This window comes from Meriones unguiculatus, chromosome 16 (genome assembly GCF_030254825.1).
Source record: "Meriones unguiculatus strain TT.TT164.6M chromosome 16, Bangor_MerUng_6.1, whole genome shotgun sequence".
NCBI classification, from domain to species: Eukaryota; Metazoa; Chordata; class Mammalia; order Rodentia; family Muridae; genus Meriones; species Meriones unguiculatus.
Genome location: NC_083363.1, coordinates 25,551,423 through 25,577,308, shown reverse-complemented (window position 1 = coordinate 25,577,308; position 25,886 = coordinate 25,551,423). Strand labels below are relative to the sequence as shown.

At 45.9% G+C, this 25,886-nt stretch overlaps 1 protein-coding gene and 1 long non-coding RNA gene across 7 annotated transcripts in view; one reads left to right on the top strand and one right to left on the bottom strand.

Annotated features, from left to right (window-relative positions):
• Nucleotides 1-1,169: 1,169 nt before the first annotated feature.
• The window catches only part of Chst3 (carbohydrate sulfotransferase 3), a 42,870-nt gene continuing 18,153 nt past the window's right edge, over nucleotides 1,170-25,886 (bottom strand). For all 4 annotated transcript variants that reach the window (XM_060369496.1, XM_060369495.1, XM_060369498.1 and 1 more), the window contains 2 exons: nucleotides 14,326-14,568; nucleotides 1,170-13,354 (listed from right to left, as the gene is read on the bottom strand). In XM_060369496.1, coding sequence (XP_060225479.1) covers nucleotides 12,076-13,354; nucleotides 14,326-14,483 — 1,437 coding nt within the window. In that variant the 5' untranslated portion in view covers nucleotides 14,484-14,568 and the 3' untranslated portion in view covers nucleotides 1,170-12,075. The remainder of the gene's footprint in view (nucleotides 13,355-14,325; nucleotides 14,569-25,886) is intronic.
• LOC132648369 (uncharacterized) overlaps nucleotides 13,147-25,886 on the top strand; it is a 47,465-nt gene continuing 34,725 nt past the window's right edge. The window contains exon 1 of one of the 3 annotated variants that reach the window (XR_009586764.1): nucleotides 13,147-13,280. This is a non-coding gene — a long non-coding RNA (uncharacterized LOC132648369). Of the gene's footprint in view, nucleotides 13,281-17,340; nucleotides 17,462-25,886 lie in introns of those variants that run through there. The other 2 variants (XR_009586766.1, XR_009586765.1) reach the window with 2 other exon arrangements.

Sequence of the window (25,886 nt, the reverse complement as noted above, 5' to 3'; positions counted from 1 at the left end):
TAGGGTTCAGGTTAGTCTTAGGATTAAGGATAGTTGTAGTGTTAGAGTTAGGTTTAGGGTTAGTGTTATAGTTGGTGTTTGGCTAGGGTCTCTGTTAGGAGTAGGGTTAGTGTAAGAGGTAGATTTATGATTAGGGTTAGGTTTGGGGTTATTAATACAATTAAGGTTAGAGTTAGGGTTAGGTTTATTGATAGTGTTAGGTTTAGGGTTATGGTTATGGTCAGGGTGTTATGGTTGGAGTTAGGGATGGGAATAGGGTTAGGGTTAGCTTTAGTGTTTCAATTATTTTTAGGGTTAAAGTGAAGGTTAACAAAAGGGTTAGGGTTAGGCATACGAATAGGTTCAGGTTTAGGTTGTGGGTTACGGTTAGGTTTAAGGTTAATGTTAGTGTAAGGGTTAGGGTTAAGATTAGGGTTAGGCCATGGTCAGTGTCAGGATTATGTTTAGGGTCAGGGTCCTTGTCAAGAATAGGCCATGGTCAGTGTCAGGATTATGTTTAGGGTCAGGGTCCTTGTCAAGAATAGGTTTAGGGTTGGGGTTAGGGTTAGGGTAATGGTTAAGGTGAGGATTAGGGTTTTGTTTTGGTTTTTGTTGTTGTTAGGGTTAGGGTCAGGATCAGGGTCAGGGTTAGGATCAGGGTCAGGTTAGGGTTAGCATTAGGGTTACTGTTAGTGATAGTAATAGGGTTCCAGTTAGGGTTATTGTTGAGGATAGGGTTAGGTTTAGGTTTATGCTTAGGGATAGGGTTAGGTTCTGGTTAGGGTTTGGTTAGGTTTTGGGTTCTGGTTAGGTTTATGGTTAGTGTTATGGTTAGCAATAGTGTTATGGTTCAGGATAGGGTTAGAGTTAGGTTTAGGTTTAGGGGTATGGTAGGGATAAGTTCAGGGTTAGAGTTAGGGTTAAGGTTAGGGATGGGTTAGGGTTAAGGATAGGGATAGGGTTAGTGTTAGGGTTAGGGATAGATTCAGGGTTATGGTTATTCTTCCACAAATGCACACTCCTTGAAATACTGTTCTGTGTGTCTATCCTACTGTCTTTAGAATCATCTGAAAGGGAAGGAAACTTTTTCTTAGAACCCAAGGGGTAATAGACTACATGGAGAGAAACTTAGAGCAGCTGTAACAATGGTCATGGGAGTTGAGAGAACAGACTAGCACTTAGGCCAATATTCAGCCAAAGCTTATTGTGCTTTTTTCTACTTAGCTTGGTAACATTGCTCCGTACTCCTCTCTAATTAGCATGGAAACAAGCTCCAGGCAGTTCTATAGTTAGCTCAGAAACACTGCTCTGTTCTCTTCTCCAATTGGCTTGGTAACACTGCTTTGTACTACTCTCTACTAAGCTCAGAAACATTTATTTGTGATCTTCTCTATTTAGATCAGAATAATTGTTCTGTCTTCTTCTCTACTTAGCTCGGAAATATTGCTCTGTGCTCTTCTCTACTTAGCTCTTTAACACTGCTCTATGCTACTGTTTACATAGCTAGCTAACACTGCTCTGTGCTATTCTATAATTAGCTGGGAAACACTGATATGCGTTCTCATGCACTCAGCTCGGAAACGTTGCTCTGTGCTCTTGTGCACTCAACCCTGAAACATTGTTCTGTGCTCATGTGCACTCAGCTGGGAAATGCTGTTCTGTGCTCTTCTGCACTCAGTTCAGAATGCTGCTCTATGCTCTCATGCAATGACCACAGAAACACCGCTCTGTGCTCCTCTCTACTTACCTCAAAAACACTGCTCTGTGCTTCTGAGAGTAACTTATAGCATCAGGCACAATGGTTCTGAGAATGGAGACTAGAAAGAAGCACTCACGACCAATGTTCAGCCAATCCTTAGAATAGCAGGACACAGGGATGGCAGTACTGTAAAGCTGATTAATGATGGGCAATCATACAGGAATCTCTTAACATAGAAAGATGTCACATCACCTTAGGCAGACAGTCACATTTGTCAGAATACATGGGTTCACATTATTATGGATACTGGATACACAGAAGCTTAAGTAAATGCTAGGCACTGAGTTGTGTTGCCCCTAGATTCATATTGAAATTCTGGGTCCCAGGAGCTGAGAATGTAGTCCTGGAGACAGAGAGAGGGTTGTCTAGGAGGCACAGAGTTCTGTGTTCAATCTCTGGTACCACATAAAGAAGGTATGGTATGAGCCCAACGCAGGGAAGGTAGGAGCAGGACATCAGGAAGTCAAGGTCAATGTCATACTTGCCTACAAAGCAAACTTTAAACTGAGCTAAATGAGACCCTTCTAAAACACAAACACACACACATGAATGCATGAATGAATGCATGCACAAATGCAAACTTCCTGCACACACAACTCTGTATGTCTCTCCTACTCTTCTACTGTCCTCAGTGTCATCTGCAAGGCAAGGACTTTTGTTTTCAGAACACAACAGTCAGGGGAGACAATGGAGAGAAACTTGAGCATTAGGCTCAAGGGTCCTGGGGAGATGAGAGCAGAGACAAGCTCTTGGACCCAATACCCAGCCAAATCTTGGAAAAGCAGGACATAGGGATGCCAGTACTCCATAAAGATGATTGATGAAAGGCAATTATAGAAGCATCTCTTAACATAGGAAGATGTCACATCACCTTGGGATGACAGTCACATTTTTCAGATGACTTGAGTTCATATTATTCTGGATACTTGCTACACAGGAGCTTAAGTAAGGGTTAGGGGCTGAGTTGTGTTGCCACCAGATTCACATTGAAATTCTGGGTCTCAGGAGTTGAGGGTGTATTTCAGGAGATAGATAAAGGGTTGTCTAGGAAGCATGAAGCTCTGTATTCAATCCCTGGTACCACATAAAGAAGTATGGTATAATCCCAATGCCAGGGAGGTAGAGGCAGGACGATCAGGAAGTCATGGTCTAGGTCTGCCTACAAAGCAATTTTTTAAGGCTGGGCTACATGAGACTGTGTTTAAAACACAGACATCACACACACACACACACACAGGAAAAACCCTCACTCATTTTTCACGAACAAATTCTTGCACAAATACACACTCCTTGCAACACTATTTTGTGTGTCTATACTACTGTCCTACTCTCAACTGTCATCTGTAAGGGAAAGAAACATTTTTCTCAGAACCCAAGGGGCAATCGACTACATGGAGAGAAACTTAGAGCAGCAGGCACAATGGTCATGGGAGCTGAGAGAACAGACTAGCACTCAGACCTAGTAATAAGCCAGAGCTTGCTATGCTTTTTTTCTACTTAGCACGGCAACACTGCTCTGTGCTCCTCTCTACTTAGTATGGAAACACTGCTCTGTGCTGTTCTATAGTTAGCCTGGAAACACTTATTTGTGATCTTCTCTACTTAGATCGGAAACATTACTCGGTGCTCTTCTCTATCTAGCTCATAACATTGCTCTGTGCTACTGTCTACATAGCTAGCTAACTCTCCTCTGTGCTCTTCTATACTTATCTTGGAAACACTGCTCTGTGCTCTTCTTCACTCAGGTTTGAAACACTGTTCTGGGCTCTTCTGCCCTCAGCTGAGAAAGAATGCTCTGTGCTCTTGTGCACTCAGCTTGGAAACACTGCTCTGTTCTCTGGTGCACTTGGCTCAGAAACATTTCTCTGTGCTCTTGTGCATTCTGCTCAGAAATGTTCCTCTCTGTTCTTGTGCACTCTGAGCACAAATGCTCCTCTGTGCTCTTCTCCACTCAGCTGGGAAAAAATGCCCTGTACTCTTGTGCACTTTGCTCAGAAACACTGCCCTGTGCTCTCTTACTCTCAGTTCAGAAATGCTGCTCTGTGCTCTCGTGCACTGCCCTAAGAACACTGTTCTATGCTAGTCTCTACTTAGCTCTGAAATACTACTCTGTACACTGGAGAGAAAGTTAGAGCAATAGGCACAATGGCCCTGAGAATGAAGGCTAGAGACAAGCACTCGGGACCAGTGTTCAGCCAAACCTTGGAGTAGCAGGACACAGGGATGGCAGTACTCCATAAAGCTGATTGAAGATGGGCAATCATATAGGAATCTCTTAACATAGGAAGATGTCACATCACCTTGGGCAGACAGTCACATTAGTCAGATGACCTGGGTTCACATCATTATTATGGATACTGACTACATAGGAGCTTAAGTAAATGCTAGGCACTGAGTTGTGTTGCCCCCAGACTCATATTGAAATTCTGGGTCCCAGGAGCTTAGGATGTATTTCAGGAGAGGATAGAGGGTTATCTAGGAAGCATGAAGCTCTGTGTTCAATCCCTGGTACCACATAAAGAAGGTATGGTATGAGTCCAATGCTGGGAAAGTAGAGGCAGAATAATCAGGACATCATGGTCTAGGTCTGCCTACAAAGCAAATTTTAAAGCTGCGCTACATGAGATCCTGTCTAAAACACACACACACACACACACACACACACACAGGTACATGCACAAATGAACTCATGCAGAAATTGATATTCCTTGCACACACTACTCTGTGTGTCTATCCTACTGTCCTTCTCTTCCAAGTGTCATATAAAAGGGAAGGAAATGTTTATTTTCAGAACCCAAGGGTCAGGGGAGGCCTTGTAGAGAAAATAGAGTATCAGGAACAATGGTCCAGAAAGATGAGGGCACAGATAAGCACTCAGTCCCAGTATTCATCCAAAGCTTGGAAATGCAAGACAGAGGGACTGTAGAACTCAACAAAGCTGATTGATGATGGGCAGTCATAGAATCTATCTCTTAACATAGTATGAGGTCACATCACCTTGGGCATACATTTGTCAGATGATATGAGTTCCCATTATTCTGGATACTGGCTACACAAAAGCTTAAGGTAGGGGATGGGTTGTGTTGCCCCCCAATTCATATTGAAATTCTGGGTCCTAGGAGCAGAGGATATAGCTCAGGAGATAGATAGAGGGTTGTCAAGGAAGCATGAAGTTATGAATTCAATCCCTGGTACCACATAAAGAAAGTTTTTTATGAGCCCAGTGCAGGGGCGGTAAAGGCAGGAAGAACAAGATGTCACAGATAAGGTCATACCTGCCTACAAAGCAGATATTAAGGCTGGGATAAATGAGATTTTTGTGTAAAACAAACACACACATGCTCACATGTGCATGTACAAATGAATGCATACACAAATGCACTTTTCCTTGCAAACTAATCTGTGTGCCTATCCTACCAGACTACTGTCCTGCCTGTCAACTGCAAGGCAAGGAACCTTTCATTTTCAAAACCAAAGGGTCAGAAACCAAAGGGAGAGAAACATAGAGCATCAGGAACAATGGCCCAGCGAACTAAGAGCAGAGACAACCACTAACTTTCCATATTCAGCTAAAGCTTGGAAAAGCAGGACACATGGATGACAAAACCACAAAGCTGAGTGATGAAGGGCAGTCAGAGAGACATCTTTTGACAGAAGTTGAGGTTACATGAGCTTGGGCAGACAGTCACATTATTCAGATGACTTGAGCTCACATTATTCTGGATACTGGCTACACAGGAGGTTAAGTTTGGTACTGAGTTGTGATGCCATCACATTCATGTTGAAATTCACGGTCCCAGGAGCTGATGAAGCAGTTCAGGAGACAGAGAGGATTACTAGGAAGCATGAAGCACTGTTCAGTCCCTGGTACCACATAAAAAAACGTATGAACCCAATGTTGGGAAGGTAGAGGCAGGATGATGAGAGGCAAGTCAAGGTCATACCTGCCTACATAGCAAATTTAATGTAACCCTACATAGCTGGGTTACATGAGATCCTGTCTAAAACACACACACACACTCACACATACAGGCACGGACACACATATGTTCATGAATGCATTCATGTAAAAAATGCAGGCTCCTTGAAACATGAATCTGTGTGTCTATCTTACTGTCCCACTGTCCTGAGTGTCAATTGAAAGGGAAGGAACCTTTTCTTTTAAGAACCCAAGGGTCAGAGGAGGTTCTGGAGAGAAACTTAGAGCATCGGGCACAATGGAACAGCATGATGAGAGCAGAAGCAAGCACTAAAGCCAAGTACTCAGCCAAAGCTTGCTGTGCTTTTCTCTACCTAGCTCGGTAACACTGCTCTGTGATACTGTCTACTTAGCTCAGTAACACTGCTCTGTGCTTTTCTCCACGTAGATCAGTAACAGTGCTCTATGCTCTTCTCTACTTAAATTGGAGACATTCCTCTGTGTTCTTCTCTACTTAGCCAGAAACACTACTCTGTCAGAAACACTGCTCTGTGTTTCTCTCTACTTAGCTCTGTAACATTGCTCTGTGCTGTTCTCTATTTAGCTTGGTAACCTGCTCTCTTTTCTTTGATACTTAGCTCAGAAACACTGCTCTGCACTCTTCTCTAAATAGCTTGGGAAACAATACTCTGTGCACTGGAGGGAAACTTAAGAGCATCAGGAACAATGGTCCTAGTAGCTGAGACAAGCACTCAGGTCCAGTAGTCAGCCAAACTCTGTGCACTGGAGGGAAACTTAGAGCATCAGGAACAATGGTCCTAGAAGCTGAGACAAGCACTCAGGTCCAATAGTCAGCCAAACTTCCTATGTTCCTCTCTATTTAGCTGGTAACACTGTTCTGTGCTCTTCTGTATTTAGCTCGGAAACATTGTTCTGTGTTCTCCAAGTAGCTCAGGAACACTGCTCTCTGGTCTTCTTTACATAGCTCAGGAAACACAACTCTGTACACTGGAGGGAAACTTAGAGCATCAGGCAAAATGGTCTGTGGACCTGGGAGCAGAGACAAGCATGCAGGCATAGTAATCAGCAAAAGCTTGGGAAATCAGGACAGTGGGAAGGCAGTTCTCCATAAAGCTGATTGATGATGAGCACTCATAGAGGCATCACTTTACATAGGATAAAGTCACCTCATCTTGGAAGAGAGTCACATTGGTCAGATGATTTAAGTTCACAGTAGTTTGGATACTGGCTACACAGGACCTTAAGTTAGGAACAAAATAATGTTGCCCAAGATTCATATTAAAATTCTGGGCTCCAGGAGCTGAAGATGTAGTTCAGGAGACAGAGAAAGGGTTGTCTAGGAAGCATGAAGCTCTGGGTTCAATCCCTGGTACCACATAAAGAAGGTATGGCATGAGCCCAACACTGAGAAGGTAGAGGCAGTAAGAGTAGGAAGTCAAGGTCAATCATACTTGATTACAAAGCAAACTTTAAGCTGGGATAAATGAGACCCTATCTAAAACACACAGACACGTGAATGCACAAATGAATGCATGCACAAATGCATGTTCCTTGCAACACTATTCCGTGTGTCAATCCTACTGGACTACTGTCCTGAGTGTCAACTGAAAGGGAAGGAACCTTTTGTTTTCAGAATCCAAGGGTCACGGGAGGCACTGGAGAGAAACATAGAATATCAGGAACAATGATCCAGTGAGCTGGGAACAGAGACAACCACTAGGGCTCCATATTCAAACAAAGCTTGGAAAAGCAGGACACAGTGATGGCAAAACTCCACAAGTCTAATCGATGAAGGGCAGTCATAGAGATATCTTTTGACATAGGTTAAAGTTTGACATAGCTTAGGCAGATAGTCACATTATTCAGATGACTTGAGTACACATTATTCTGGATACTGGCTACACAGGAGTTTAAAATTGGGACTGCGTTGTGTTGCCACTAGATTCATATTGAAATTCAGGGTCCCATAAGCTTAGGATGTAGTCCAGGAGACAGAGAGAGGGTTGTCTAGGAAGCATGAAGCTCTGTGTTCAATCACTGATACCAGAGAAAAAGGGTAAGGTATGAGCTCAACACTGGGAAGGTATAGGCATGGCCATCAGGAAGTAATGATGTAGGTCTGCCAACAAAGCAAATTTTAAGGCTGGGCTATATGAGATCCTGTCGAAAACACAGACACACAGACACAGACACACACACACACACACACACACATTCATGAATAAATATATTCATGCACAAATGCATGCTCCTTGCAACATGAATCTGTGTGTCTATCTTACTGTTCCACTGACCCAAGTGTCAACTGAAAAGAGAGGAACCTTTTTTTTTAAGAACCCAAGGGTCAGGGGAGGCTCTGGAGAGAAACTTAGAGCATCAGGCACAATGGTACAGGGAGATGAGAGCAGAAGCAAGCACTAAGGCTCAGTACTCAGCCAAAGCTTGCTGTGCTTTTCTCTACTTAGGTCAGTAACACTATTCTGTGGTGCTCTCTTCTTAGCTCTGAAACACTGCTCTGTGCTCTTCTCTACTTAGCCTGGAAACATTGCTCTGTGCTCTGCTCTATGTAGGTCGGTAACACAGGTCTGTGCTCTTCTCTATTTAGCTTGGATATACTACTCTGTGCTCTTTTCTACTTAGCTCAGAAACACTGCTCTGTGATCTTGTCTACTTAGATCAGAAACACTGCTCTGTATTCTTCTCTATTTAGTTTGGTAACACTGCTCTGTGTTCTCCATTTTCCTCAGTAACATTGTTCTGTGCTTTTCTATACTTAGCTCAGAAATGCTGTTCTGTGTTCTTCTCTACTTAGTTCAGAAAGAGTGCTGTGTTCTTCTATACTTAGCTAGGAAACACTGCTCTGTACTTTTTTCTACTTATCTCAGAAACACTATTCTGTGCTATTCTCTATGAAGCTCTGTAACACTGCTCTGTGCTCACATCTACTTAGATCAGAAACACAGCTCTGTGCTCTTCTCTGCTTAGCTCAGATACCTTGCTCTGTGCTCCTCTCTACTTAGCTCTGAAACACTGCTCTCTCCACTGGAGGGAAACTTAGAGCATCAGGCACAATGGTCTGTGAACCTAAGAGCAGAAACAAGCACAGAGGCACAGTAATCACCCAAAGCTTGGGAAACCACGACATATGTAAAGCAGTTCTCTGTAAAGCTGATTGATGATGGGCAGTCATAGAGGAATCTCTTTACATAGGACTAGGTCACATCACCTTGGGAAGACAATCACATTTGTCAGATGACTTAAGTTCATAGTAGTCTGGATACTGGCTATACAGAAGTTTAAGTAAATGCTAGGCACTGAGTTGTGTTGCCCCTAGATTCATATTGAAATTCTGGGTCCCAGGAGCTGAGAATGTAGTCCTGGAGACAGAGAGAGGGTTGTCTAGGAGGCACAGAGTTCTGTGTTCAATCCCTGGTACCACATAAAGAAGGTATGGTATGAGCCCAACGCAGGGAAGGTAGGAGCAGGACATCAGGAAGTCAAGGTCAATGTCATACTTGCCTACAAAGCAAACTTTAAACTGAGCTAAATGAGACCCTTCTAAAACACAAACACATACACATGAATGCATGAATGAATGCATGCACAAATGCAAGCTTCCTGCACACACAACTCTGTATGTCTCTCCTACTCTTCTACTGTCCTCAGTGTCATCTGCAAGGCAAGGACTCTTTGACTCTTTTGTTTTCAGAACACAACAGTCAGGGGAGACAATGGAGAGAAACTTGAGCATTAGGCACAAGGGTCCTGGGGAGATGAGAGCAGAGACAAGCTCTTGGACCCAATACCCAGCCAAATCTTGGAAAAGCAGGACATAGGGATGCCAGTACTCCATAAAGATGATTGATGAAAGGCAATTATAGAAGCATCTCTTAACATAGGAAGATGTCACATCACCTTGGGATGACAGTCACATTTTTCAGATGACTTGAGTTCATATTATTCTGGATACTTGCTACACAGGAGCTTAAGTAAGGGTTAGGGGCTGAGTTGTGTTGCCACCAGATTCACATTGAAATTCTGGGTTCTCAGGAGCTGAGGACCATCTGTATTTCAGGAGATAGATAAAGGGTTGTCTAGGAAGCATGAAGCTCTGTATTCAACCCCTGGAACCACATAAAGAAGTATGGTATAATCCCAATGCCAGGGAGGTGGAGGCAGGACGATCAGGAAGTCATGGTCTAGGTCTGCCTACAAAGCAATTTTACATGTACACACACATGCACATGTTCATGCACAAATGAATTCATGCAGAAATGCATGCTCCTTGCACACACTATTCTGTGTGTCTATCTTACTGTTCTACCATCTCAAGTTTCATATGAAAGGGAAGGAAACTTTTCTTTTCAGAACCCAAGGGTCAGGGGCGGCTCTGTAGAGAAAATTAGAGCATCAAGAACAATGGTCTGGCACTCACACCCAGTATTCATCCAGAACTTGGAAAAGTAGGACACTCCATAAAGCTGATTGATGACGGGCAGTCACAGAATCATCTCTTAACATAGTATGAGGTCACATCACCTTGTACATACATTCATCAGATGACTTGAGTTTGCATTATTATGGATACTGGCTACACATAACCTTAAGTAAGTGTTAGAGACTGAGCTGTGTTGCCCCCAGATTCATACTGACATTCAGGGTCCCAGCAGCTGAGGTTGTAGTCCCGAAGATAGATAGAGGGTTGTCTAGGAAGCATGAAGCTCTGTGTTCAATCCCTGGTACCACATAAAGAATGTATGGTATGAAACTAACACAGGGGAAATATAGGCACAAAGATCAAGAAGTCAAGGTCAATGTCATACCTGCCTACAAAGCAAATTTTATGGCTGGGCTAAATGAGATCTTGTCTAAAACACACCCACACATGCACATATGCATGCATTAATGAATGCATGCAGAAATGCACACACAATTCTGTGTGGCTATCCTACTGTTCTACTGTCCTGAGTGTCAACTGAAAGGGAAGGAAACTTTTGCTTTCAGAACCCAAGGGTCAGGGTAGTCCCTCCAGAGAAACATAGAACATCAGGCACAATGGTCCAGGGAGTTGAGCAGAGACCAGCCCTTTGGCCCACCACTCAGCCAAAGCCTGGAAAAGCAGGACACTGGGACTCTGCAAAGTTGCTTGATGAAGGACAGTCATAGAGGCATCTCTTTACATAGGATGAGGTCACATCACCTTGGGAAGACAGTCATATTCGTCAGATGACTTGAGTTCACAGTAGTCTGGATACTGGGTACACATGAGCTTATGTAACTATTAGGGACTGAGTTGTGTTGCCCCCAGATTCTTATTGAAATTCTGGGTCCCATGAGCTGAATATGTAGTTCAGGAGATTCATAGAGGGTTGTCTAGTACGCATGAAACTCTGTGATCAATCGCTGGTACCACATGAGGAAGGTATGGTATGAGGCCAACACAGGGAAAGTAGAAGCAGGAAGATCGGGAAGTCAAGGTCAAGTTCACACCTTCCTACAAAGGCTGGGCTAAATGAAACCCTATTTAACATACAGAGGCACAGGCACACACACAGGTGCATGCAAGAAAGAATTCATGCACAAATGCATGCTCGTTGCACACACAATTCTGTGTCTTTCCTATTGTCCTACTGTCTACTTGCACTGGTGCATGATCATGGTGGATTTATTGTGCTTGCCAGTTGTCTCTCTTGGATGGTCCCCTGCGTAGGATGTTTCCTGCATGCCCTTCCCCCTCTCTCCTATCATGGTGATGTCATTTTGCTCAATAGCTGTCTTTATTTTCTCATTCTTCCCATGGTGGCCTTCATCTTCCTGCTGGCAGTCCCCAGATGAAACAGGGCCACACTCTCCAAGAGCACTAGGGAGACTTATGCCTATGTAGAGCTAAGGGCCAGTCCTTCCTTGAGCTGCCTGTTGTTCCCTGAGGAGCTTCAAATGCCCTCTTTCTTACCCTAGGCTGCCCTTCTCCTTCCAAGGACTCAGCCAGATCCCAGGCTTCCCTGACCCAGGAGGAGGTCTGAGTGACTGGAGAGGGTCCACGCCCCTTCTGCTTGTTAAATATTTGGACTTAGGGAGGTGTAATCATACATAGGAACTGACTTGGGCTTGCTCTGGACACCGCAGGCCATAAGGTGTGTGGGAATGACCAGTACCTCCAAGGAGACAGGGCACTGCTCTCCTCTGAGGAGTCCCAAGGCCTTAGCTGGAGTTGCCGGGGGATGGGAGGAGGGAGGGAACTAGCTGGCAGGAGGCCCGCTGCTACATCCAGGGGCTACGCTCCCGTCATAGCTCCCCATTTTGACTGCCAGAGCTGTCTCACGGGACAGGCTGGGTGTGAGGAAAGCAGGGACAGCCTTTCACGAAAAGGGGTTCCCAGGGTTCCAGACATCCCCCACTACGTAACCCAAAAGATGCCCCGCTCCTCCAGCAGGCTGACAGAACGGTTGGTGAGTGAGGCGGCATCCCTTGCCAGCTTGTAGCCAAAGAGACGCATGGCCGGGCCGCAGGCAGCTTGCACCACCTGGGCCAGCTTGAAGGGCATGCTGAAGCGCCACTTCTCGAACTGCTCCGAGGAGTTCTTCCGCGTGGAGTAGACGTCGCTGCTGTCTCGGGACGCTTGCGTGTTCTTCTGGATCCAGTCCTCCACTTGAGGGGTCAAGGGGATGCCCGCAAAGCCGTACATTTCCCGGGCCTTCTGCAGCGGTCTGCGAGCCACGTCCTCGTAGCGCACCAGCAGGTAGCGGCCGCGCAGCCAGGCGGGCTGCCGCAGGCCCAGCTCCGCAGACAGGCGGATGCTCTCGCAGTTGCCGCGCAGGCGCTGCACCTCGTCCTCGCTCAGCCCGCCCTGCCCCTCTGTCAGCCACTTCTTCCAGCTCTCATACTTGGTCGCGAAGGCCACCATGCGTGAGGCCAGCACGGCCCGGGGATCGCGCACCAGCTGGATGACTCGTAGATCCAGCCTGGGGTCCTCGGCCAGCGGCTGCAGGGACTCCAGCTGACGGACGCGCACGGCCTTGAGGGCTACGTGGTCCTTGCGGCGGCAGGCCTCGGCTGCCAAGGTCACGTTGAGGGGCCCACAGCGACGGTTCCTGCAGTGGTACTTTTCAAAGACCTTCTTGACGGAGGGAGTGCACACTGGCTCCTCGCAGAGGGAGCGACTGGATCCCCTGCGGAATAGGAACTGCGTCAGGTGGTCCTCCGGCGCAGGGCTGATGAAGGGCTCCAGCACATACAGGTCGCACAGCAGCAGCTGCTTGAGGACGTCCCTGTAGACCAGCGCTGAGCCCGCTGCGCTGGCGCCCCCCTGCTGGAAGAACACGGTGCGCTCGATGTGCCACAGCGGCTCGAAGAGGTAGAAGACATTGCCCTGCTGGTTGAAGAACTCGCCCACGAAGGAGGAGCCGGTCCGGGTGGTGGCCATGAGGAGCACGTGGCGCCGGTTCCCCGCTCTAGCCTGCTGGGATGGCTTCCCTGCTGCACCCCACTGAGCCTGCAGGGCTGGCTCCATGCCCAGCTGCAGACTCAGGTTGCGCAGGCGGCTCTGCAGTTGAGAGAAGGTGGAATCCAGCTCGCTCAGGGATAAGAGAGAAGCGTTTTCCGGTAAGAGCAAGGCCGGGTCGGTGCTGTTAACATCTGCCACAGATTGAGGGATCTGCTTCAGCTTGTCCGATACCCTGGGGAGAAGGGAGGGGGGGAAATAAAAGGACAAGGTCTGTGATTGAGTTGGGAGGCCATCCCCTGTACTAGACCAAACAGCCTTAGCTGGGTCTCTCCAGAACAGGCTTAGAGGTTAAGGTTCAAGTGTGGTTTCTTTGGCACGAACCTGAGGGGGAGGGGGATGACTTAGTGGGGAAGTGAAGCAGTCCCTGATGGCTACACATGGACTCACTTTCACTAAAGAACTCAGGCACTTTACCCTCGAAGCGGGGGTTCGAAGGGGGCGGGGAGTCAGTAGCAGCTTTCAGGAGAGTTACAAGGTGTACAGCAGGCATGGGCTGATTTATTTGCAGTCCTTAACCTACCATCCTTGGCCAAGGCTGTTGTGCAGGGCTTTGCATCTGGTAGATGAGGACTAAGAGATGATTCTGTATCTAGCAGGTACACTCCCAACTCAAGGACTGTGTAAGTGAGCTGAGTCATTCCTTTGGAACTGAATGAGAAACAATCTGGGCAGCTGCCCATAATGGTCCTACCCACCAGAGTGGCCAGCCAGAATCCTGTTTCCCATAGGCTCATTTTCACTCATGACATCAAGACTTGCAGAGGAGCTATGGCTGCCAAGGGTAGCCACGGTGTTAGAATAAAAAGTAAAGTACTCATAACAACAAAGCCTAAGATTCAGCTATGTAGCAGGCCGTGGTAAGATGTGGTTTACTTTTTTGCATTTACCCTCAATTACAGGTTAGAGGGCTACCTCCACAAAGTGAAGTGTTTTGCCCAAACTCTTGTAGTTGAGAAGGGCCAGTATGCGGACGCCAGCCTGGGCCACCCTAGTCTCACTACTGTGCACATGCCCTTGGCCTAAGACATAGGGGTTGCCTGGCATAGAAGTGATTTACTCCTTGATCCCTGGAAAGCCCTAGTGTCGCCTCGGTCCTCAGACACTTCGCCTTTGATAAAGTAGACCTATGGTTGAGTTCCTTACCTGGATATGATTTTATTTTCCTTTTCAATGAAGACAAAAGCTATGACCACAAATGCCAGGAACAAGGCGTATTTGCCCCGAATCTTCAGGCTGTGTACAAAGTCCTGGCATTCCTGAGGCAAAGTGAGTCCTTTCTCCTTGGGAAGAGGAGGCGCCATGGGGCTCCTGGCTGGCTGCAGGCACTCAGCTCAGGGGCATGGCTTGGGACCCAACTTGTCCTCTTCGGGTGGGGGACACCTCATCCTGTAGAGAGATAGGTATTTATGGATATTTTTGTTTGTAGATAGAAAACAGAGACATCTTTTTACCAGCTTTTGTGGAGACCTCAAGATCACTCTGAAAACTGAAGACTTCAGGTGTCTTCACCTATCTTTTGAGACAGGGTCCCTCTATGTAGCCCAGACCTCTTTATGCACCAGCCTCAACCTCCTAAGATTACAGGTGTACTCTACCCCACCTGGTTGGAGTTGCTTTAATAGGTTATTTAAAGGTCACAGGCCAGCACTCTGGAGGTAAGGCAGGAAAATCAGGAGTTCCAGGCCAGCTTCAGTTACACAGTGCCTCTATAACTCCAGTCCCAAGGGATATGATGTCCTCTTTGCCTCTACAGTCACTGAATGCATATGGTACACAGACATAAAAGCAGGCAGAACACTCACACAATATAAAATAAATCTTAAAAAAGGCCCAGGGTAAACAAAAACATTGCTTCCAGTAACTGTTACTCTACCCAATAAACTTTGTTTGCTTTCTGTTAAAAATGACCAAACAAACAGCAAAATGCTGATAAGGAGCCAGGACATGACAGTACAGACCTGTAATCCTAGGAAACTGAACAGGAATATATTTTTTTTAAGTTCAATGCTACTTTGAGCTACAGAGTTCTTCTGGGTCAAAATGAGACCTGATGAATGAATGAATGCTGAACAAACAAATGAATGAACAACAAACCCTTTTATCTTCCCCATTTCCCTGAGTTTCCCTGAGTTTCCCTTGGCCTCACAGATCAAATGCATGAACAGTCAAGGGTCACACAGGGTATTTAGATAAAGAAGAGCTTAAGTCCTCTAGTCCCTGGCACTATAATAGAGCCATGAAGCTGCAGAATCCTGATCAATTAATGATCAGTCACAGCTACAGCATCACTTGTTGGGATGATACTAGTATAAATTGACCTGACATATAAAAGCACAACGCAGGGCTGACACTGTGGCTCAGTTGATAGAATGTCTACCTAACATGCACAGGGCCTTGGGTTTGATTCCTAGTGCTGCATGAAACTGGAAATGGTGACATACAGCTGTAATCTCTGACATTCAGGAGCTGGAGGCAGGAGGCTAAGAAGTCCACAGTTATTTATCTTCAGCTACAAAAAACACAATATGCTCTCCTGGCCTAGCTTATTGTTCTTGTGTTTCCAGAGTTTCCGGGTTGTACAAAGAGGCCAAGGGGGATTGGAGATTGTGGATCAGTGGTAGAACACCTGCCTGGCATCTGGGGTATGGTCATCAGTTCATTGTAGAGCACACAAGGGAAGAGGTGCGTGGCCCAGCTAGCTTTCCCCTCCTGAGTAACACCTTTAGCAAAATTGCAAGTTGATGGAATCTGATGGCCATAATCCAGCTACAAGCAAGAGGACTGCAAGTTCAAAACTTGCCAGGGCAGCTTAGCAAGACTGTGTCTCAAAAAGGAAAAGTAAAAAGAGCACAAGGAGTGAAGTCAGGTGGCAAAGTGAGTGCCTAGCATCCTGGAGCCCCTAAGCATGAGTCTCCTAAGCAGAAACTCAGCTTAGGAGTTTGACTACTCTGATGACAAGCCTCTACTCTTCTCTCCACTACCCCTTCCAGTAGCTTTTTATATTTTGAAGTTGTTAATTAAACTTCCTCACCCTCACAAAAATGTAGGGTTCCTAGGAGCCTTTTAGCAATGCCAGGAAGAAGGAAGGCTGAGTAGTGGCCTCAAATGAACAGACCGGCAGCTTCTTCACCCATCCCCAGTTAGGTTGTCTTCTCTATAGCATTGAAATCCCAAAGGCCAGGTAGCTAGCCACGAGAGGGAAAGGTGTAGATTCTGGGTATGGGTAAGAGAACCCCAAAGCCAGGAGTTCACAGGACCAACAGGAGAGGAGAGGGTCCCCAGATTGAGACTTGCTCAGCAAAAACTCAGGCAGAGCTTGCCCTGCTTCCCTTGATGGCCTTCTCAGAAATCCCTACTCCATAGATTTCACTTCCCCAGTTTCCCTGGCGAGGTGCCACTAGAGGCCAGCCCTCTAGCATGTCTTGGCTAGTAGTGAAAGATGCCAGGATCCCAATCCCAGCCTTGCTCTGCCTGGACACAGAGCAAGGGCCAGCACCATCTACCCAGCTAGGCCAGATCTCCTGTCCAAACGCCAGGGGCAGTGAGAGAAGATGGAGTGCTGAGCTCCTCTTAGAAGCTTCCATGTGGTGAGGGCCACTCCGTGCCAGGCCCTAGCAATGTTGGGAGCCACATGAAGGAGCAACACCCAGCCCTGCCCTCCAGTATCAGCTGGGACACATTTCTCACTTGACCATCAGGTACACAGTGCTCAAAAGCATTGTCTCCCTGACTCATACCTCCCCCTGGCCTTTGAGTCTCAGCCCTCTCCTTCTGAAAGGTCCTTTTTTCCTTAAATAACACACTGGGAGGGTCCTCAGTCATCTCCACTGAAAGTAGCAGCTCTTGTTGCATTTCATCCTGGAGGATGGGCTGACTGCTCCCTCTGTGTAACACCCCCTCCCGGCATTCTCTGCTGAAGCTTCCTCTAGGACCCCTGGGGGTGCTTTCTTCCATGACTCTCTCCTCCCTCCTTACAACATGGTAGCCCCCATTTCATGCATCTCACCCTCCTGTTCTGGACCATTAGCCCACTATGTCAAGCCTTTCCCTCCCTGTCCACAGTCCTCTCCCAAACTCTTTCCGCCTCCAACACACGGTGGCGCCCAGGAGCACCCGAACCCAGTGGACGCAGCAGATAAGTAGGAAGCTTTTCAGGCATCCAGCCCAGGACTTTGAGGTGACTCTAGCTGCTGAAGAAATGTTCCAAGCACAACTCAGAGCCAACAACTCACAAGCCCTCCAAAGCCCTGCGGATGGGAGCCACATCGTCTCAGCTTCGGTAGGCTACAGGCCCCAGCCTTTCCCACTGCTCTCCCCCTGGGGAAGCATCCTTTCTGGTCTTTTTTTTTTTTTAAGAATTATTATCTTTTTAAATTTTTATTAATTACATTTGATTCACTTTGTATCACCCCTGTAACTACCTCCCAATTCCACCTTCCCTCACCCTTGTCCAGGCATGCTCCTGCCCAAGTCCACTGGTAGGGGAGGTCTTCCTGTCCTTCCTTCTGATCCTAGTCTATCAGGTCTCATCAGGAGTGGCTGCACTGTCTTCCTCTGTGGCCTGGTAAGGCTGCTCCCCCTCAGGGGGAGCTGATCAAAAAGCAGGCCAATCAGTTCATGTCAGAGACAGTCCCTGTTCCCATTCCTATGGAACCCACTTGGCCACTGTACTGCCATGGGCTACGTCTGTGCAGGGGTTCTAAGTTATCTCCATGAGTGGCCCTTGGTTGGAGTATCAGTCTCAGAAAAGATCCCTGTGCTCAGATTTTTTGGTTCTGTTGCTCTCCTTGTGGAGCGCCTGTCCTCTCCAGGTCTTACTATTTCCCACTTCTTTCCTAAGATTCCCTGCACTCTGCCCAAAGGTTGCCCATAAGTCTCAGCATCTGCTTTGATACCCTGTAGGATAGAGCCTTTCAGAGGCCCTCTATGGCAGGCTCCTGTCCTGTTCCCTGTTTTCTCCTTCTTCTGATGTCCATCCTCTTTGCTTTTTGAATGGGGATTGAACATTTTACCAGAGTCCTCCTTCTTGATTAGTTTCTTTAAGTGTACGGATTTTAGTATGTTTATCCAATATTATATATCTAATATCCACTTATGAGTGCATATATACCCTGTGTGTCTTTCTGCTTCTGAGATACCTCACTCAGGATGATCTTTTCCAGTTCTGACCATTTACCTGCAAATTTCATGTTCTACTTAATGTGTGCTCCAAGACCATTCTTCCTCCAACATGGCCCAGAGGGGCCAAAGATCCCTATTCCATCTCTGCTGACTTAGCCCTGCTCTAACCCACCTTCATCACTTTCCTGGTTTTCGTATGCATTATTTCTTTCCTGCAAGCATTCTCTTCTACTGGGATGTCTATAATGCCTTTGTTCCAGGTAAGGCTGGTTAAGAGACAGGAGATGTGGGAAATAGAAGAAGTCTCTCCCCCATAGGATCTAGTTTAGGTTTGTCACACAACTGACAAAAATCAAGATACTTCAAAGGTGTTATAAACAATATGTGAACCATGCGTACAGCTGTAGACCTTTGTAACCTTATCCACACTTCTGTCCACCACAGATCCGAGCAAAGCGCCTCTTAACACCTTATTATTTCATTTCATTAAACAAATGGAAATTGTTTAAAAAAATAAAAAAATAAAAAATAAACCTCTGGGCATGGTTGTACATGCCTTTAGTCCCAGCACTCAGGACGCAGAAGCAGTTGGATGAGTTGGAGGCCAGCCTGGTCTACAGAGCAGTTCCAGGATAACCAGGGTTGCACAGAGAAACCCTGACTTGAGAAAGAGAGAAAGAGAGAAAGGAAAGGAGGGAGGGAGGGAGAGAGGGAAGAAAAGAAGAAAAAACAAGAAAAGAAAAAAGAAAAAAAAGAGTAATATTACAACCTTTAGACGCAATATCAGGAAGCCATGAAGTTACACTAGTTATTGATAAGACACTAAACCTAGTCCCTCTGACTGTCCATGCTTAGATTTAATGTGTTTATTCACATTTTCTCTCACCTCTACATAATAAGCCTAGTTCTGTTCCACACACATTTGTCCTGAAATTATTTTTCTGAGATGTAGTCAACATCCTGGTTTTCACCCCAGTAGATGCCATGGGGGGGGGGGGGCATTGGATGAAGGGAGAGATGGAGGAAGGCTGAAAAGATGGATGGATGCCCTTCCCAGAATACTTAGTCCAGTGCAAGATGCTCAGACATTTAGGTTAATAGGCAGGACCAAGAGAAAGAAGACACTTACTAGTTCCATGCATGTGTGAGCCACCAGGGAAAGACACCGTGCGCAGCTGCATTGGGCATGTGCTAGAATGTGGGGCAGGTGGAGCAAGGGCAAAACACCACACTTAGGTGTTGAATTTTCATTTTGGGAGGATTTTCAGTTCAAGTCCCAACAACTGTATGCTCACGTGGAGGAGGATGGGAAAGGCCCTGAGGAAACTGGTGGTTCAGAAAGGGAACAAGGCAGCTGAGGTGGGCCAGCCTTGCCAAGCAGCCTCGCCAGCTTCCCTTCCCTTCTCTTGGCTCAGGGGTCTTTATGCTCAGGCCTCTTCCATGACTTGGCAAAATGCCCGACTAGAGAGCTGCTTTCCCACTTGGATGGCCTCCAGCCAGGCCCTTCCACTGGGGCCCCTAATGGATTACAGCCAGCCCTGCCTCCAAAACTTCTGGAGGGCTCCCAGCTGGGAGACTGAGCGGGAAGCTCCGATAAGAGGTTGTGCCTTGCCAGACATTGCATCAGGCGCCAAGCCTCCACTTCTCTCTTCTCTAGGACCCAGAGCATGGCAGAAACAGACTTGGCTGTTACATGCCTGTACACACAACTTTTCCCAGTAGAAGAAAGGGGCTTCATAGGCAGAGAGGGAGGGACTGGCCACTGTGGGAAAGTTGTGTGTCCACTTATGGAGGCTAGAAGGCTGATCCCTCTGTGCCAGCCAATTGGAAGTGAGCTTCTGTAGAGCTGTTCTTGAATCCTTAGAGAGTAGAGGGAAGGGGTGGGGCCTGGGACTCTGCCATTCCAGTTAGTTAATCAGAATGGAGATAAGAAACACTGAAGTTACTTGTTTCTCATAAACTGGGTTTGTCCATGCACGGACCTGTTCTGGCTACACCCTATTTCCTTAGAAGCACCTAGACATGGCCTGGGAGGGGCACACCCCTCCCCACTGTACCCCAGTATCATGGCTTTAGTTCTGACATGGCAGTAAATGCTCAAAGGATGTCAATGGCAAAGGGAGAAGAAAAGGAACAAGAGAATGAGGATGAATTTGATGCTGGCTTGGGATAGAGGAGACTTTATAAACAAAACAAAGCAGAAAAACAACTAAACAAATGAAACAGATGCCAAGCACAGTAGTGCTATTTGTACTATTCACTACCCAGGAGGCCGAGGCAGAGGGATCACGTGTCTACATACAGAGCATCAGTCTGGGAAGATAACGGGGATTCTGCAGATGAGTGGCAGTGCTGGTGTAACTGCATTTAATGCTAGGAAACTGAGTGTTTAAAGTGGTGGTTGCTGTTTTAAAAGATTCACCTATTTTATTTATGTGTCTGACTGTTTGCTTGCATGTCTATGTTGTTGAAGCCTGAAATATTGAAGTCTTCTTTGAGACATAACTGCAGCCATTTCAGCTTCCATTTTATTTTTAAGGTGAAATTAACTTCAATTTTTAAAGATGTTGACATTATTTATTCATTTTCTCCTGGTTGATGGCAAGAGGTTCTACTGATTCTGACCTTGGCAGATCTTTACTGGACCTGCTCATGTGTGGAATTAACATGTATGATAAAACTGCCTGTATGCATTTATTTTTTTTTCTGTTTTTTTTATTATTAATCACAATTTATTTACTTTGTATCCCAGCTGTGGCCCCCTCCCTCATCTCCTCACAATCCCACCCTCCCTTCCCTCTTCTCCCCAATGCCCCTCCTCTAGTCCACTGATAGGGGAGGACTCCCTCCCCTTCTATCTGATTTTAGCCTATCAGGTCTCATCAGGACTGGCTGCATTGTCTTCCTCTGTGGCCTTAAGTTCAAATTTTTAAACTTCTAGTCTTGCTTCCTAAAAGTAGTTATTCATAGTTGACAATAAAAAAACTCTGCCAAGGAACCAAGTTAACCTAGATCAACAGACCGTGGCAGAGTTGAGCTGACTTTGTACTTTGTATGATCTAATAGTGTCATACTTGGTTATCTGGTTGCACTCTTGTTATTTATACACCTGGTTGCACTTGGCCTGCACTCTGGAAGACCTTCACTTACCTACCTCACCTAGAACCAATCAGCTTAAAGGTTAGCTCAGAAATAATACTTTACCTAGTAGGCCAAAAACTTAATATTGCTTTATACTGCCCTCATCATGTCTTTTGCATTTGGTTATTTTTCTATAAAAACCCTGCTGTGAGACCTTGTAGATGTCATGATTAGGCTCCTGAGTCCTTACTGTGGCCCTGATCGATCAGCTTGCATATGCATTCTAATAAACCATCAATATCTGGCTGAGACCAATGTAGGAGTGGTTTGTGTGTCACTTCTCAGCCAGGAACATATGTATGAGCATTGGGTGCATGCCTAGTATCTGCAGAGGTTAGAAGAGAGTGGCAGATTCTCTGGAACTGGCATTAGAGATGGCTGTGAGTTGCTCTATGTGCGGTAAGGACCTCATAGGTCCTCTACAAGAGCACAGTTTAACTATTAAGCCCCTACCTAAAGAGGTGAGTTTTGTGTTATGCAATGCATTTTTTGTTTTGCTAAATAAAACTATGGGCAAAGTGGCAAGAAAAACAAAGGAAACTGGGTAAGTCCCTGTTCTTTCCTCAGATGGTGGTCTTGTCCTCTCTTGCCCCACAGCAGTAAACACAGCTCATGGCATGTAACCGGCCTCAACAATATCTGTGGAATAAATGAATGGACTTCTGTGCCATATGGATTGTCGGTTCTTGCTTTCAATACTTGTCTTTCTCCAGCGTGGTCAGAGTATTGGGCACCTAAGATGCCTGATTTGGAACTGCAGATGTAGCTCAGTTGGCAGAGCATCTAGTGTGCATGAAGCCCTGGGTTCTACTCCTGGCATCCCACAAAACCAGCTGTGGTGGTACACAGCTGCAATTCCAGCACCTGGAGGGTGGAGGCTAGAATAGTAGGAATTCAATGTTTGGGTTTGGCTACACGGGATGTGGTTTTTCCGGGTTTGTTTGTTTGTTTTAAAAAGGTTTGTTTTATAATCTAAAAGAAGAATATTGATATAAAGCTCTATAAAAGATGCTCATGTTAGGACACTGAACCAAAAAAAAAGAAAAAAAAACCTGAGGGCACACAAGGGGCCACAGTTACAGTCCATTTGTTTTTTCTTGTTGTTGTTTTGTTTAAAAATAAAAAATTATGCTGAATGACATCTGTAATCCTACCACCTGAGAAGCAGAGGCAGGAAATTGGAAACCAGCAGGGCTACATGGTAAGATCCTGTATTAAAGCAAACAGAGTGAATCATGAGCTCATATAGACACACACACAGCACTGAGGCTGTGGGCCCTTTGGGCTTCTTGCTTTTGCTTGCTGTCTTCTGGGTGCAGAGCCAGCCCACTAAATGTGACCTGGAAGGCAGAGCCCATTTGCTCTCCCAGCTTTAGACAATACTTTCTGGTTAGCAAACAAAATTTTCCTGTCCTTTAGCTTGGCATCCTGCTGTGGGTCACCGTGCTGTTGACACCAGATCAAATTCCAAATTGTACTCGTGCTCCTGTATGCAAATTTTCCATCCAAGAACATGCACCTGCACACCAGCTCCAACCTGTTAAGCCCATAAGGTCTCCACAGTCATATGAACCTCAAGGTAGGAATAATTAAAGCCCAGAAGTTTGCAAAAGTTGGGATAGAATGCCAGCAGACACCTTATCTCTCTCCTTTTCCCCATCCACCTTTTCCCCTCACTTGGCGCATGTGTCTCTGAGAGAGGAGGTGGGGCAAGACAGGGACTTGGAACTTCTGGGAAGACAGCTGCCAAGTCAGGCCACAGAACAGCTGGCAAAGATCTCGACACAGCTAATTTTACATTGCTACTCACATGCCTTTATATGCTCTTATGAATAACAGCCAACATTTTTTAAAAAGTCTTGAGGCTTTCCCACAAATGAATATTTGGGTTTGGGGGAATTTGGGGGCAGAGCCACTGTGGTGTGTCTTGATCATGAAGACAGTCAGCTCTGGATATATAGCAGAGAACAATGGTGTGCAGCTGCTGGAGAAAGCACAGGAGGGTAAACTGGAGCCACACTCATTTAGTCAGGCTGTGGTCCAACTAGTCCAGCAATGGCTGTCTACCAATGAAAAGTCCAAGAATCCAGTCCCTGTTCAGTTCATGAGGCTGGCTGTCTCAGCTGGTCTTCAGTCTACACTGGAGTCCCAAAGAAGTAGGCTCTAAAGCCAGTGAAAGAATGGACTTGCCAGTGAGAGTGAGGGCAAACAGGCCAAGAGCAAAAGCCTCCTCCCTCTGCGTCCTTTACATAGGCTGCCACCAGAAGGTGCAGCTCAGATCAAAAGTGGATCTTCCCACCTCAAAAGATCCAGCTTAAAGGTGGGTCTTCCCACTTCAAATGATTTAATTTAGACAAATCCCTTACAGGTAGACCCAGCCACTTGGGATTTAGTTAACTGCAGATATAATCAACTTGATAACCAAGAATCGTCCTCATAACACTCAATAGTCAGCAAGAAGGCGTGTGCTATGGGAGTAAAGTTCCGGGAACCCACCGACACAGCTACATTTACCCAGCACCTGTGTGTTCCTTGCCATGGCCCTGCCTTGCTGGCAGTGAAGTGAAGACCAGGTGGCTAGCTCTGGTCTGCGGGATGTGTGTGAAAGTGATGCAAGCCACTTCAAGGCCTGGATCTTAAAATGATTCCACACATTCTCCAGAAGCTGTGTTGAATGGGCAGCCACATGTTTGGATGGGTTTAGTTCAAGATGGAAGCAGCTGGATTCACACTGCTGTAGGAGAGCCAAATGGGATACGTGAGAAAAACAAGCTTTTGCTGGATTGAGGTACTTAGATTTGGGGTCTGATTGTTTTGGCAATAGACTCTGTCCATCTCTTGGGTAATACAAAGGATGCCCTCAGCTGGGTATGCTGGTAAACACCTTTAATCCCAGCACTGGAGAGACAGAGGCAGGTGGAGCTCTGTGGGTTCTAGGCCAGTGTGTTCTACAAAGCAAGTTTCAGAAAATCAAGGGCTACACAGGAAACCCTGTCTCAAAAAAAGAGAAAGAAAGAAAGAAAAAGGATTCTCTCACAATGCTGATGAGGGTATACTTTTTGAAGAACTGTTTGACCAAAATATCATAATTTATATTATTATCATTATTGTTGTATTATTATTAATTATTGTCCAGGGTCTAATATATGTATTCCAGGCTGGCCTAAAACTAGAAATGTAGCCAATGATGGCCTTGAGTTTCTGGTCCTCTTGCCTCTACCTCCTAAGTGCTGGGATTCCAGCTGTGAGATTTTATCAGTTTGTTTGTTGTGTTGAGTATCTCAAGTACTTTTTATTGTTGTAAAGAGACACCCGTGACCAAAGCAATTTATAAAAGAAAGCATTTAGCTGGGGGCTTGCTTACAATTTCAGAGGGTGAGTCCATAGCCATTACGGCAGGAAGCATGGCAACAGGGGGCAGGGGTAGCCTGGAACAGTAAGTGAGAGCTTACATTTTATCCAAGAGTTAGAGGCAGAGGGGAATGGCATACCTGCTCCAACAAGGCCACATCTCCTAATCCTTCCCAAATAGTTTCACCAGCTTTAGGCAGCCCATCCAAATATATGAACCCATGGGAGCCAAACTTATTGGAACCACCACACTGGGTATTGAATCCAGGGCTCCATGCTTGCTACACAAGCACTCAACAACTAAGCTACATCCCCAACCTCTATTATTTCTTGAGACAGTGTCTCACTATATACCTCAGGCTGATCTTGAACACCACAGTTTAGAATATATTTACTCTTTGCTGTAGCTTAAATGTCGGTTTCCTTCCAAAATTCTTAAGTTAAAGTCCAATTTCCAGTGTGCTGGTGTTAGAAGTGACATCTTCAGAGAATGACTAGAATGGCTAGGTGAAGAAGGCAGAGTCCTTCTGAATAGAATTAGTGTCCTTGTAAAAGAGGTGTGAGGGAACTTAGTCATTCCTGCCACCATGTGAGGACATAGAAAAAAGGTTTCATCTTGGACATAGAGAATGAGCCTTTTATTGGAATGTGCTGGCACTTTGATTTTAAACTTTCCAACTTCTGGAACCATGTTTGACAACTTCCTGTTATTTGTAAATCTCCCAGTCAATGACACTGTGTTAGTCAGTGCCCCAACAGACTAATATACTCTCTGGTCCAGAAATTCTGATTATAAGAATTAACTTGCCACCACACTCATACAGGTGACAATAAGGACACATGTGGCCAGATATTGATGGCTCACACCTTTAATCCCAGCACATGGGAGGCAGAGGCAGGTGGATCTCTGAGTTCAAAGCCAGCCTGGTCTACAGAGTGAGTTCCAAGACAGGCAGAGCTACACAGAGAAACCCTGCCCTAGAGTTCTGGGTTTCAGTCCTGATAGATGTAAGAGGTTAGGAAAAAAAAAAACAAAACCTGATGGCCAAGTCCCACCTCCTGAGATTATGACTATATTGGTCTGGACATCG